General features: G+C 36.9%; 2 protein-coding genes across 8 annotated transcripts in view; both read right to left on the bottom strand.

Annotated features, from left to right (window-relative positions):
* LOC108331645 (uncharacterized) overlaps positions 1–15,282 on the bottom strand; it is a 46,211-nt gene that overhangs the window by 20,045 nt on the left and 10,884 nt on the right. For 6 of the 7 annotated variants that reach the window (XR_008248318.1, XR_008248319.1, XM_017566484.2 and 3 more), the window contains exons 7-11: positions 9,521–9,910; positions 9,293–9,427; positions 8,929–9,069; positions 7,584–7,739; positions 688–900 (exon numbers count right to left, since the gene is read on the bottom strand). Coding sequence is in view for 5 of the 7 variants with exons in the window: in XM_017566484.2 (XP_017421973.1) it covers positions 688–900; positions 7,584–7,739; positions 8,929–9,069; positions 9,293–9,427; positions 9,521–9,910 (1,035 nt within the window). In the remaining 2 variants the exon portion in view is untranslated. The remainder of the gene's footprint in view (positions 1–687; positions 901–7,583; positions 7,740–8,928; positions 9,070–9,292; positions 9,428–9,520; positions 9,911–15,282) is intronic. The other variant, XM_052876092.1, reaches the window with a different exon arrangement.
* LOC128196148 (uncharacterized) lies at positions 10,471–12,179 on the bottom strand. Its single transcript, XM_052876095.1, has 2 exons — positions 11,845–12,179; positions 10,471–11,752 (listed from the first exon to the last, which is right to left on the bottom strand). Exons 1-2 carry the CDS (start codon positions 12,161–12,163, stop codon positions 11,697–11,699), a joined length of 375 nt encoding a protein of 124 aa, XP_052732055.1. The 5' UTR covers positions 12,164–12,179; the 3' UTR covers positions 10,471–11,696.

Raw genomic sequence — 15,282 nt, forward strand, 5'->3', positions numbered from 1 at the left:
TCCAAGTTTCCTGACCCTTGAGCAACTTACGTGGCAGAACGAAAATGCTTAGTTTCTCAGTAAATAACAGTTATTCATTATTTATTATAAAAATGGTATATGATAGAATCGCCAATCCATAGTATTTTCTAGTAACAGCTCCAAAATATGGATGAATCAGAAGACTAAGATATACCAAAATTTAACTCCATATCTGAATTTAACTCATGATCAGGTATGCGTTTTTAGAACACATCCTAGTATAAATAGAAGGTGGAGGTAGGCTGCTTGATATTCAAATACAAAAAAGAATAGTTGTTATGCATGAATAATTTGCTTATGTTGTAGCACACAATTTGTTTCTTGTATTTGCAGAGATTTCTACCCTTATTTCCATATTCCCTCCACATAATTAGAATTTGTATTCCTCGTTCCCTTTATTTGAAGCCTAAATATACTAGGATAGCATTTATTATTAGGTATATATGTTGCAGTTAGCTTGTACAAATCATCACATTAATATTCACTTTTTCCATATAATGTAATGCATCTCAACCACAAGAATGGCTTCCATATTGTTTTGTTAAGGAAATCTCTTGAAAATCAAGACACTGTCTGAGGTGAAGCACACAATTTAAACTTCAACTAGATTTATAATATAAAGAACAATAGTAATTCAATACAACACGTGTCCTTTAAATGGCTTACAAGGTCAGTAATAGTGAAGTGCTTGATTTTCTGCTGCTCACAGTCATGTACTCTGCTTTCTAACACTGCACCAGAACAATTTGGATTGACACAATGGAAGGCATTGAGGACTATGTCGGATACATTGACTTCTGAACAACCAATACACTGACAATGAAACGCATATTCATCTTTGAGAAAGTTAAGGCGATCTTTACAATCCCACAACCCAACCTGCAAAACAGAACTGTTTATTAACATTTGAACAAAAGAATTCTTAAAACAGACCTGGCATTTGCAATTCTGAGTAAATCACTTGTGTTTTAATGCTTTCCTTTTGTAGGGGGGAAGGAGAACTTAGACCATGTCAAATAAGTACAATTCCAGACCCAGTAACCAGGGAGGTATTTAAGGCCTAACTGTCGTAAATAGGGGATTATTGGAATAAAAATATCCTAAAATCTCCATAGGAATTAGGAAAAATATCCCTAGAATTCGTTTTGGTAGACTTTATTTCCTTTTCTAAGAGAATGTGATTGTAACAAATAGAGGAGTTGAGGATGTAATTATCATGATTGTAATTAATAAAATATTTATTTTCTCCCTCTCATTATTCAAGTCTAACAAACTGTTATTAAAAACACTGGTTAACCCCATGCATGGTGTGATACTACTCAAGTGAGTCTAGAGAGGAGTATAAGTTCATTTAACGGGTGCATAGTTCCTTTTATCCTTCTCTTCAAGTTCGGTACTGCTTTGTTCTTTCTCCAGTATGAGAGGATGTTAGGAAGTTAAAAGTATATGAGGGGAGGAAATCAAAGGCGGAAAAGGAGGATAGTTTGTTATTAGACAGAGAGAGTATAAATAAGAAACATAATAGAGGGAGAAGAGGATTATCAGATATTTTCCTTTTGTGTATAGACTGGACATTTTCCAGTGAAGGAAGGGAGGCTTCCTTGGGACGTATAATTGTATTTCTCTTAATATACATTACAGATTCAATAATATACATACACATACTTTCATCTTTTGTTGTTTCGAGTCTTATTGTGAGAAGAGAGTGTTCTGTTTGGTCTCCTCAACAAAGGAACCTAACAAGTTTGGTCCGAGCTGCCGGATCTGTATCGGAGGAGCAAACAGAGCGCGGGTGAAGAAGAAGAATGGAGGGACGAGTGATGGCGATGGAGTCGAAGGTGGAAGAACTGAAGGTGGAGATACGAGTGTTGACGCATGGGCTCCAGACGTTTAACCGCGCTCATGGACGATGCTCTAGGAACCAGGATCGGAGCTTCGAAGGAAGTCGCGATTCTGTCAAAGCTGAACGCGAACGACGACCAACAGAGAGTTTGGAGGACGAAGCCGAAGAGGACAGAGGAGACAGGCAACGTAGCTGGATGAAGCGCGTTGAACTACCAACATTCGAAGGAGCAGACCCCATGGGCTGGATCGCGAAGGCAGAGAATATTTTCGATCTCCAGAACGTGACGGAGAGGGAGAAGATGAAGCTGGTATATATCTGTATGGAGAGAGGCGTGAGCTACTATTGGATCTGCTTCTGGCGGAAGAAAACCAAGCATCCGACTTGGAAAATGTTCACCGACGCTCTGACACGGAGGTTTGGCGGATTAAATCGGGGCACCGCGCGATAAAAGGGGAGTGTCAACGAGTACATCCCGGAGTTTGAAATCCTGATGCCGCAAGCATCGGGAAAACCAGATCACTCCTCACTTTCTATCCCTATCGATCTTGGAGCTAGCATTATAATTGGTGTTGAGGCTGATGTGGCCACTGAGTGAAGACCAGATCCTTGCGCTCAGTTGGGCCTTGAGTTGACAGTGTTGAAGAGTGATTTCCCTTTTTACGACATAGTGACAGAACAAAAAATTCATGTAGATATGGATGAAGCACTTGAAGCTGAATATAACAGTGAAGAAAACAGTGAAGAAACTGAACAAAACAAGTCTGCATATAGACCTTTTGATTCCAAAAGGGATAGTTCTGAAAAAGAAAGCTTGATGAGGAGATTTCGAGCCCTCAAGAGAGGAGGGTTATGGATTGGCACTTTGCTCATTTGGAGTATGGTTGTGCTGCTTCACTTAATGATGTTTCTCTTCCCTACTAGAATCAAGATGAGGTGTATGGGGTTTTGGGGGAGCTCATTGTATGACTAAAGGGGGTTACAGTTCCGTTGTTGAGTCTCTGGGAGAAGGAATTACAATTCACTTGAACCACGTTGTAACAAATGTGTCATATGGTATCAAGGAACCACGTTGTAACACTATATTTCTCGGTTTGTTGAGGAGGGAGGAGGAAATTGGTATGGCTGTTGCCAAGAGCGACAACAACAGTGAACCTTGTACTTCATACAATAGTTACAAAGTAGCAGCCTTGACTGAGACCATATTAGAGACAAGTCAAGTCTCTAATCTAAAAGATCGGTACGTTCTCGGCGAGCAATTGGGTTGGGGACAGTTTGGTGTCATAAGGGCATGTTCGGACAAGTTAACAGGAGAGGTTTTAGTCTGCAAATCAATTGCTAAAGATAGCTTGGTTACTTCGGATGATTTGAGGACTGTAAAACTTGAGATAGAGATAATGGCTAGGCTATCCGGTCACCCCAATTTTGTGGATCTCAAAGCAGTTTATGAAGAGGAAGGCTTTGTTCACTTGGTGATGGAACGTTGTGTTGGAGGAGAGTTTTTTCATCGATTACAGAAGCATGGATGGTTTTCAGAATCTGAAGCCAGGGTTATCTTCAAGCACCTTATGCAGATGGTTTTGTATTGTCATGAAAACGGGGTTGTTCATAAAGATTTAAAGCCTGAACATTCTCTTAGCAACAAGATCCTCCTCATCTCCTATTAAATTGGCAGATTTTGGACTAGCAACCTACATCAAGGAGCCTGGTCAATGGAAGACAGTGGAGGAGGATTTGCCACCACCAAAGCCTCCAGACCTGAATTGGAGGGTAGTAGCCAATGGATTCCCTTCATATGATAACACGATGATGAAGAGGAGCCAGGAGATCCAGTTTCACGGTTCCAACCTTGAGGGCAAGGTTGTTTTGCAGCGGGGTGTAATGTTAGGAAGTTAAAAGTATATGAGGGGAGGAAATTAAAGGCGGGAAAGGAGGATAGTTTGTTAGTAGAGAGAGACAATATAAATAAGAAACAGAATAGAGGGAGAAGGGGATTATCATATATTTTCCTTTTGGGTATAGACTGGACATTTTCCAGCGAAGGGAGGCTTCCTTGGGACGTATAATTGTATTTCTCTTAATATACATTACAAATTCAGTAATATACATACACATATTTTCATCTTTTGCTGTTTCGAGTGTTATTGTGAGAAGAGAGTGTTCTGTTTGGTCTCCTGAACAAAGGAACCTCACAGAGGATGTGTGATTACAAGTACAAAACAGGTTTGATTAGTATAATAAAACATGCCTCTATTATTTTTAATTGTCTAATAGATGTTTCTTTATTGTAATACATGATGATACAAACCAAATATTATATTATTCCAAGCCTCAATTTTGCTTATATGAGCAAAAGTTTCAAGAGAAGAGTTGAGAGAAGATGAAAAGTCTTATATTTCACTAAGAAAACCTGATACAACTTACTACTATATATATAGGAGACAGTAGTTCTGAAAAGTAAAAGGGCTGGAAGCCCCTAACACAACCCTAACATAAATATTAATAATAATAAAGACATTATACTTCAACATTTTCCCCTCAAATTCATAGGAAAATTCATTTGTCTTGGCATCTCTCAGATAAAACAGCACCTTTGTCATCATTTTCAAACCAAAGATCTTGGCAAACGACGGCACTGAAAGTGAGTCATGAGGGAGACAATTGTGGCGACTATAAACCTGAAGGGTTGTGGTGAAGGACGATCCAGTGGTGAATGAGAGTCTAAAGAAGGAGGAGGCAAAAGGGGTGGAGCATCACGAGAAGGATCACAGAAAATAGGAATATCAACAGTAGTAGGTGGAGGTACAGAACTAGAAGATAGATGTGAAAAGTAAAAAGAAGATTCATCAAAAGTGACATCAGCAGAGATAAAATGACGATTGAGGGAAGAGGAAAAACACTTATAGCCCTTTTGTGACCGTGGAAATCCTAAGAAGACACATTTGTGAGACTTGGGAGATAACTTATCAACACCAGGACTAAAATCATGAACAAAACATGTAAAACCAAAAACTCTAAGAGGTAATGGATGTAGAGGGTCTTGTGGAAATAAGATAGAATGAGGGATTTTGTTATCTAGGACGGAAGATGGCATGCGGTTTATAAGATAACATGCAGTGAGAACTACATCACCCCAAAAACGTGAGGGTACTTGACCATGAATTAGAAGTGTATGAGTTGTTTCAATAAGGTGTCTATTCTTGCGCTCAGCCACCCCATTTTGTTGAAGGGTATAAGCACATGAGGTTTGGTGAAGAATGCCATGAGAAGCCATAAAATGTTTAAACGGTTGAGAAAGGTATTCAAGGCCATTATCATTGCGTAAAGTTCGAAGAGAAACCCCAAACTGTGTTTTTATTTCATTGAAAAATGATTGGAAAATAGGAAACAACTCAGAACGATTCTTCATTAAAAACAACTAAGTACATCTGGAATAGTCATCAATAAAGGTAACAAAATACTAAAAACCTAAAGTGGAGAATTATGTAGATTTATTTATATAGAATTAATCCCGTAATCACAGGGATCTGTCTCCTTAGAATTAGCGTCCATATTTCCTAAAATATACTGCAGACTCATGTATATATAGAGGTTTAGTAACCTCATAATGATAATAAGAAAGAATATTATTCCTTCTAAATTGGAGAATAATATCTCTTGGTTCAGGGAGAATAACATTTATACCCTTTCTGAAGGCGAGAGTATCCCACAAAGACGCACTTAATAGCTTTTGCAGAGAGTTTATCAAGACCTGGAGAAACATTATGAACAAAACAAGTACACCCAAATATGCAAGGAGAGACATGGTAAAGTGGGTCATTTGGAAAAATGATAGAGTGAAAGACTTTATTCACAAGAGAGGAAAAAGGCATCCTATTGATCAGAAAACAGACAATAAGGACTGCATCACCCCAATGATGAACAGTAGCATTAGTATTCAACATCACGGAGCGTGTAGTTTCAATGAGATGTCTATTCTTTCTCTCTGCAATGCCATTTTGTTGTGGAGTGTGAGGACATGTTGACTGGTGTAAAATTCCTTGGGAAGATAAGAATGAAGAAAATGTTGCAGAAAAGTATTCCTTAGCATTGCTGATGTTTCAATAGCATCACTTAAATTCTCGTCTTTAACCAATGTAGGTACCCGAAGGAGTCGAGTAACTAAGTCATCCATCGACGAGATTTGATCACCAGCTAAAACTTGATCATGTACATGATTAAAATCAGAGTGTAAACTTTTCAAAATTAGGACCATGTAAAACTTGTCAAGCTTTTTGTTGATATTTTCTAATGAATCAGCTACAAAGAAGTTCTTTAACTCTTCTACCGCAGCCCGAGCTTTTGCTATATGGGAAACCATATCATGGTTGACTTGTTTGAGAGAAGTTGCTTTTTGGGTTGCATTGAAAAGACGTTGTACATCATTAGCAAAAATATCTTGGGCCTTTATCCAAAAAGAGGAACATGTCTTATAGGGTCCTCTTGCTCAACCGATTGCCACAAGACAGCACATAACTGAAAGTCTAATTTCTGCCACTGAGATTTTTCCTTCATCTGGGACCATAGAAATATCTTGTTAAAGGTGATTATGGTGTCCTTGACCAAGAAACCACAATTCCACAGCAGAGGACCATGATAAATAAATTTTCCAATTCAATTTTGCATATGTAACGATAGGGGTAGCAGATAAAGAGGAATTAATTCCAGTAGAAGAGCCCATTTTAAAACTGTGAGAAGAAATGGGACTTAGGGTTTCAAAAAACGTGAGGGAGAAGACCCTAGGTATGAGCCCAAGCCAACGAAACGGAGAAACAAGAACCAAAACACACTCAAGAAGCTCCAGCAAGACGATCTGTAGTGATGCGGTGCAACTCCGACACCAGAAAGGTGGAGCGTATCGAACACGCGGTCGAGACTAGCCAGAAAGAAGCGGCACGTGCGGAGGCTTTAGAGGACGGGACCACCAGGGTTGGGTTGCGCTTCTCAAGGCGCACCAAACCCTTGACTTCGTCGGAGAAAGCAACGTTTGGCGGCGGCGACGGCGGCGGACAACAGTGGCGACGGCGAACAGCGGCGACGGCGAAATGCGGCGACGGCGAACAACGGAGCGAACGGCGGAAATGACAGAGAGACAATGTCGTCGACGATAGACAAGGAAGACACAAAGGTCTGACTCTTGATACCAACTTGAAGAGTTGAGAGAAGATGAAAAGTCTTATATTTCACTAAGAAAACCTTATACAACTTACTACTGTATTTATAGGAGACAGTAGTTCTGAAAAGTAAAGGGCTGGAAGCCCCTAACACAACCCTAACATAAATATTAATAATAATAAAGACATTATACTTCAACAGTTTCCCCTCAAATTCATGATCCTTCTTTTCTCTCACTTTTGGAATTGGTTTCTTGATAGGCAACAGAGCCTCTTAAATTAAGTTGTAAATAGCTCGATCCATGCAACCCTTATTCTAATTAAATTAATATTTCAGTACATAGTTTGGTAGGCCCTTGTCCTCAATGGCTCAAGCACAAAGGGAATTTGTTTGAGGAGGAATGTTAGAGATGAAAATAAAACTACTCTCTAACAGCTTAAGCTTTAAGGATGTTTGATCACTGAAAATCTTTATAAAGGAAAAGAATAAGAATATAGACATACTTCAAAAGTTTCAAACAAAACTAACCAGAAAATCTTCAATACAACTTTTTAATTTCCAATACCTGTGGACCATAAGACAGTTCTAGCTGACAACCAGCTGCTACACCATGTGTGATTCGTAGGTAAAGAGTGCGTGAAAGAAAATATGCATGAGCATTCGGTCGGCAAGAATGGTTAAATAAACTGGCAGCTTTATAGATAGCTTTACCCACTCTGACCTACGAGAAATAACATATTATGACATAGAATCACCAAGGATATAATAGTCACTAAGAAAAGATTACCATCACCAGCAATGTCATAATTACAATTGTTTGACTTGCAATAATATTCACAAGTAAATACAGCAAAACAAAACAAGTATATCAAAAAAGAAAATGATGCAAATAAAGCCATGAGTTTAATTTCTATCTATTGTCAGTGTAAATATTTTTAAAGTGTCAACCAATCAAAAATAATGTCAAGCACAATTTTTGGTGCTATTTTTGATGGATATGATATGATTACGCAAGAACATAATAGGATATTAACATAATTATAATCATATACAGTATTTGGTGCACACACAATATAACATTAAATAATACGATATAATTATATTTAAAAGGCAATTATTCATTAAAATTTCACATGATTTCTTAAAATTGACTTTTGATTTAAAACTTTTATAACTATGAAAATTATTAAGAAAATGAAATAAACTATACAACATTATATTTTATTTCTATAACTATTTTTTATAATATAAAAAATTATATAACATTTTAAAATCTTAAAAATATTTAAGTTATTATTAATTAATTTAATATTCTAATAAATAATATAATTTAAATTTACGTGCCACAGTAATTATAAAAATAAATATGTTAAATAAAAAATTATGATGTCTACTATCGTATAAATTTTATACAAAATTTTATTTTATTTATATAGTTACTTTTGCGTCAAATTATAAATAAATTATATAAGTTCTGTAAAATTAATATTGTGATGTAAAAAAATTTCCTAAAAGTATATTTTAATATTAAAAAATATATTTTATATTTTAATTGCTAATAATAATTAAAATTTGTGTGAATACCATAGAAAGAGAGGAGAAAGAGTTTATCCTACCCTCTTAAACTTAACATAGCTCCCCCTGGGAAAATAAATACACTACAATGACACAAGATAAAATGTGACAAAATAACATTACCAGATCTTGTTGATAAAACAAACATCATATTACAATAGGGTAGCATAGTTATCATATCCTATTCTCTCACATCCTGTCCACCAAACGGACCTTAAAGGTATCAATAGTTCAACAAATCTAATGTAGCAATTTGTAATTGAAAGACAAAGTAAATTATGCAATCAATGCATTAATCCAATTATACTTTAAAAGACATGCGGCAAAATTTCTACCTGTTCCACGTTACTAGTTGAATGTGCATCAGATTTTAATGGAAATTGTCCAAAATGACCTGATAGTCCATGAGCATCAATTGATTTTAAACGAACAATGGTCATACAATTCACTTTAATTTGAGAGATAATAATGACAACCTGCATTTACAAAGAATTATGGAACCGGAATATGATTATTTTAATAATTCAAATACAAGAAAGCAACAACATGAATTACATTTTTCAACAAATGCTTCAACGTATTGGGAAAATGATGCCCAACACATGGCATATGATTGTTTTGTAACTTTTGTTATTAATCAAAGAACAAATAGACATATCCACATGTGCATGCATGTACACAGAGGAGTAACAAAAGAACCTGTGATATGGAGACTCCGTCTATGGAAAACATGGTTCCACATGAGTGTTGAAGACAATACAACAATACAATGGCATATATGTGTGAATCCAATTTGCTTTCAGATGACATATGTTTGTAACAATGAGAAAGCTCCTGCATAAGAAGAAGCCATAAGCATGCAGCTAGTCATAATATAATCACAACAAAATGAACTGAACTCAAAAACTACATGCATTTAAAATATACCAGCCTTTCCACAAAGTTTATAATACTATCAGACGTGCTATTCAGCAAAAACCTTGCTAGTATTCGGCCAGCCAAAACTATCTCAGATGGCAGTACCACAGGCCAATGTACACCTCGGCATTCATGTTTATGTTCAGTAATATCCTCAATTTCTTGTTCAGAATCATTGCTTTGGATAACTTCAGAAGCATATTCTCCAAGATCACTGGGCATTTTTTTAAAAGTGTCATCTTTTTCTGGGTACATCCTGAACATTTGCCCACCTGCTCGTATCTGGCATTGGTGGGAGCAATACAATGGTATTGAACATGATAAACAAGGAACTCTATCAGCAGGTAGATCATTCAGGCAATAATGGCAATGGGTTTGCCGACATTGCTTTAAAATTATCTGCAATATAAAAAAGTATCAAGTTAACTTCCTAGAATAAGTTTGTTTTCCTAGCAAAACACAAATATATTAAGAATTGGGAGATAATTTATTTGTTAACCTACTTGAGAATTAAACTGCAAAATAATTCTAGAGAGCTTGATTGATCCCACTCATAATCTTCTATTTATAAGGATAAATTGATACAAGAGTACATGATAAGTAAGGTAACTCTAGACAAATATAATCGTAATAAATAGGTAACCCTAGACATAATATAATCAAGATAGATAGGGTAACCCTTGACACAATATAATGATGATAAATAGGATAAATATCCTAACAGTCCCCCTCAAGCTAGACCATACAAATTGTATGTACCAAGCTTGGAACAAATAAACTCAATCCGAGGAACCCTTAATGACATGGTCAAAACATCCGCAAGTTGATCATTTGACCCAATAAACTCAATACATATTTCTTTAGTCAACAACTTTTCTCGAACAAAATGACAATCAATTTCTATATGTTTAGTCCTCTCGTGAAACATTGGATTTGATATAATCTGGAGAGCAGCTTGATTGTCGCAATACATTTTCATAGTATGGATGTCACAGAATTTAAGCTCTTGAAGGAATTGTTTTACCCATATAAGTTCACATGTTAGTGACGCCATTGCCCTATACTCGGTTTCAGCTGTTGATTGAGCTACTACATTTTGTTTCTTACTTTTCCATGAAATAATGTTTCCTCCTAAAAAACACATTGTAGTAAACCGTCTATCAATAGGCGAACCTGCCCAATCTGCATCACAATACCCAGCGACTTAAATGCGTCCTTTATCTTCATATAACAATCCTTGCCCGGGAGATAAATTAGTTTTCCAACCAGCCTACATGAACTGACTAATCACTCCAACTGCAAAGGATAGATCTGGCCTTGTAATAGTGAGATAAATTAGTTTTCCAACCAGCCTCCTATACCTCTTTGGATCGGAGAATAATTCACCTTCTTCTGTCCTTAATTTTTGGTTTGGGTCTATGGGACTGTCTACCGATCTGCAATCAATCATGCATGTTTCTTGTAATATATCAAGAGCATACTTCCTTTGGAAGATTACAACTCCATCTTTTGATTGCGCTACTTCAATGCCTAAGAAGTATTTGAGACTTCCAAGATCCTTGGTTTGAAAATGTCTACACACAGTACTCTTTCAGTTGAGATATTCCAACAATATCATTTCTTGTAATGACAATATCATCAACATATACTATTAAGTAAACACATTTCCAAAGAGAAGAATGACAGTAAAAAACTGAATGGTCTGCTTCACAACGTTTTAGCCCAACTTTTTGAACAATGGAGCTAAACTTTCCAAACCAAGCACGTGAGGATTGCTTGAGGCCATATAGAGATCGATGCAATTTGCATACCATACCAGACTCTCCCTGAGCAACAAACCCAGGAGGTTGCTCCATATAAACTTCTTCCTTAAGATCACCATGTAGGAAGGCATTCTTGATATCCAATTGATGAAGTGGCTAGTGACGAATGGTTGCCATGGCAAAAAAGAGGCGAATAGTAGTCATCTTGGCTAGGAGAGAAAGAGTCACAATAATCAAGACCATAAACTTGAGTGTAACCTTTTGCAACAAGTCGAGCTTTGAGCCGATCAATTTCACCATCAGAGCCGACTTTAACTGCATACACCCATCGGCAACCAACCACTTTTTTCCAGGGGAAGGGGCACCAACTCCCAAGTATTACTATGGTCAAGAGCCTGCATTTTTGCAATCATAGCTTGACGTCATCCAGGATGATCAAGTGCTTCTTTCACATTCTTGAGTATAAAAACAGAGGACACTGAGGATAAATGAAAAAAAAATAAGAGGGCGACAATCGATGATAGCTAAGAAAATAATAAATGGGATGAGCGTTTCGAGTAGAACGAATACCTTTTCTGAGGGCAATAGGCCATGTTGAATCATTTTCACCAGGAGGCGTGAGAGGAGGTGACGAGGGAGAAGAATCTGAAGTAGGAGATTCACCATTGCCTTGGGGAGGTGGAGTATCCATTGGGGCCCTGTGTGGGATGATCTCAGTATGTGGAGAAATGGGTGCAGGAGGATTGTGATCAAGACTTAGAATGACAGAGACAGTGGAGCTATTTGACTCAGCCATTCGAATAGGAAGGACCTGTTGGAGGATAGAAACATCCTGAACAAATGGAGAGAAGTAAGGAGTCTGTTCAAAGAAAGTGACATTGGCAGACATGTAATACTTTTTAGTTTTAGGAGAGTAACACTGTTGTAATTGGAGAAAATATCTTTAGAATCTTCCTAATTAGAAGATATAGATATATAATCTTTTATTTTATTTTGTTTTCCTAGTTTCCCTAGTTCCTTTTTAGGAGAATTAGATTATTACAAATAGAGGATATGAGAATGTATTTTTTATGATTGAGAATAACAAATCAGTCTCATTTTCAACTAACACAAGATATCCAAGACTTGAGCAATGAAGCTAGCATAGTCCATAGTGAGGAAGAAGAGGAAGAAGACAGATTTTTTGGCAACAAATATAAAAGAAGCAAACAACCCACTTCAACTCTCGAGCAAGAAAAATTGTCTAATCCGGAGGTGAGGATCCCTGAAGATATCAATGACGAGGAGGTAAGCATTACTGAGGATTTACCCATTGCATTGAGAAAGGGAAGAAGATCATGTGCTAAATATCCTATTTCTCAGTATGTTTTCACTAACAATCTCTCTGATAAGCACAGAAGTTTTATTGCTGCCATTGATGCCATAGAAATTCCTACCTCAATCCAGGAGGCCATGAAAATTGAACATTGGAATCAAGCCATGAAAGAAGAGATGAATGCATTAGAAAGAAATTCAACTTGGGAGATTGTTGATAAGCCAAGAGACAAGGCAGTAGGGTGTAGATGGATATTCACAGTGAAACATAAGGCAGATGGGACAATAGAAAGATATAAAGCTAGATTGGTGGCAAAAGGATATACCCAAACATATGGGATTGACTATGAGGAGACATTTGCCCCAGTGGCAAAGATGAATACAGTTCGAGTTATTCTCTCTTTGGCTGCCCATTTTTTATGGGACTTACACCAGCTAGATGTGAAGAATGCCTTTCTTCATGGAAATCTAGATGAGGAAGTGTACATGGAGATTCCCCCAGGTTTTGAAGTGAAAAATGAAAGAAACAAGGTATGACTCCTGAAGAAAGCATTGTATGGTCTTAAGCAATTCCCTAGAGCATGGTTTGGAAGATTTACAAAAGCAATGGTTTCCTTGGGATACAGACAAAGCCAAGGAGATCATACTCTATTCATAAAGCACTCTTCTACAGGTAAAATCACTCTATTACTTGTCTATGTGGATGATATGATTGTTGCAGGAGATGATGAAACAGAAAAGTTGGCATTAAAAGATAAATTGGCAGCTCAGTTTGAAATGAAAGACCTAGGAAAACTCAAATATTTTCTTGGAATAGAGGTTGCCTACTCCAAGAACGGAATTTTCATCTCCCAAAGAAAATATGTACTTGATCTTCTCAAAGAAACAGGAAAGCTGGGATGTAGAACCTCAACAGTTCCTATAGAACAGAATCACAGAATTGGAAGTGAAGAAAGTGCTCCTATAGAGAAGGCCCAATATCAAAGATTGGTAGGAAAATTGATTTATCTATCACACACAAGACCAGACATTGCTTATGTTGTGAGTGTAGTGAGCCAATTTATGCATGATCCAAGAGAGACACATGCAAGCAGTTGACAAAATTCTCCAATACTTGAAGTCAAGTCCAGGAAAGGGGTTATTATTCAAAAGGGAAGACACATTGACTATGAAGATATATACTGATGCGGACTATGCAGGTTCTATTACTGACAGAAAATCTACTTCTGGGTATTGTGTATTTCTTGGAGATAGTCTGATAACATGGAGAAGAAAAAAGTAAGATAGAGGATCCCGTTCTAGTGCAAAAGCTGAATTTCGAGCCCTTGCTCAAGGAATGTGTGAAGGACTCTGGATGAAAATCATTTTGGATGATCTTAAAGTCAAAGTGGAGAACCCGGTGCAACTACACTGTGACAATAAGTCTGCTATGAGCATAGCCCATAATCCAGTACAACATGACAGAACCAAACACATTGAAATTGACAGACATTTCATCAAAGATAATCTTGAGAGAGGATTTGTGATTACAACTCATGTTCCTACATAACTTCAAATAGCAGATATTTTTACAAAAGGGCTTCCTCCGGGTAGATTTCAAGATCTTGTAAGCAAGTTGGGAATAATTGATATTCATTTACCAACTTGAGGGGGAGTGTTGTAATTGGAGAAAATATCTTTAGAATCTTCCTAATTAGAAGATATAGATATATAATCTTTTATTTTATTTTGTTTTCCTAGTTTCCCTATTTCCCTTTTTAGGAGAATTAGATTATTACAAATAGAGGATATGAGAATGTATTTTTTATGATTGAGAATAATAAATCAGTCTCATTTTCAACTAACACCGATATCCTTTTTGAAGTCGAGAATAGCCTAAGAAGACTCATTTGAGAGCGCGAGCAGAGAGTTTGTCTAGACCTAGAGACATGTCATGAACAAAACATACACAACCAAACACTCGGGGAGATGTATGAAAGAGAGGATCATTAGGATACAGAATGGAGAAAGGGACTTTATTATCAAGAGAGGAGGAAGGCATCCTATTAATAAGATAACATGCAGTTAAGATGGCATCCCCCTAGTGATGGACAGGAATATGGGCACCAAGCAAAAGGGTACGGGCAGTTTCAACCAAGTGTCTATTTTTTCGTTCTGCTATACCATTTTTCTGCGGTGTATGAGGACAAGTAGACTGATCTAATACCATGGGAACTCAAGATGGCAGAAAAGGAGGATGAAAAATACTCTTGCATTATCACTTCTTATTATTTGGATTACTTGACCAAATTGATTCTTGATTTCATTCAAAAAGGATCTAAAGATAGCTAACAATTCAAAACGATTTTTCATGAGATAAACTCAAGTACATCTTGAATATTCATCAATAAAGGTAACAAAATATCTAAAACCAAAGGAGGAGATACGACTAGATTCCCATATACCAAAATGGATGATGGAAAAACTAGAATTACATATTGATTGAGACCTTTTAGGAAAGGAAGATCTAACATGTTTTCCTAATTGACATGAGATGGCCAAATTGATCATGTAGCACTTTAGGATTAGGAGCAGCAACACAAGACAGCCTTGGACGAGATCCAAAATGGTATAATCTGTCAGCTTCATATCCTTCTCCAATTTGTCTCCCCGAACCACGCTCCTATATAACAAAAGATTTATGATCAAAGGTTA

Source organism: Vigna angularis, chromosome 4 (assembly GCF_016808095.1).
Source record: "Vigna angularis cultivar LongXiaoDou No.4 chromosome 4, ASM1680809v1, whole genome shotgun sequence".
NCBI classification, from domain to species: domain Eukaryota; kingdom Viridiplantae; phylum Streptophyta; class Magnoliopsida; order Fabales; family Fabaceae; genus Vigna; species Vigna angularis.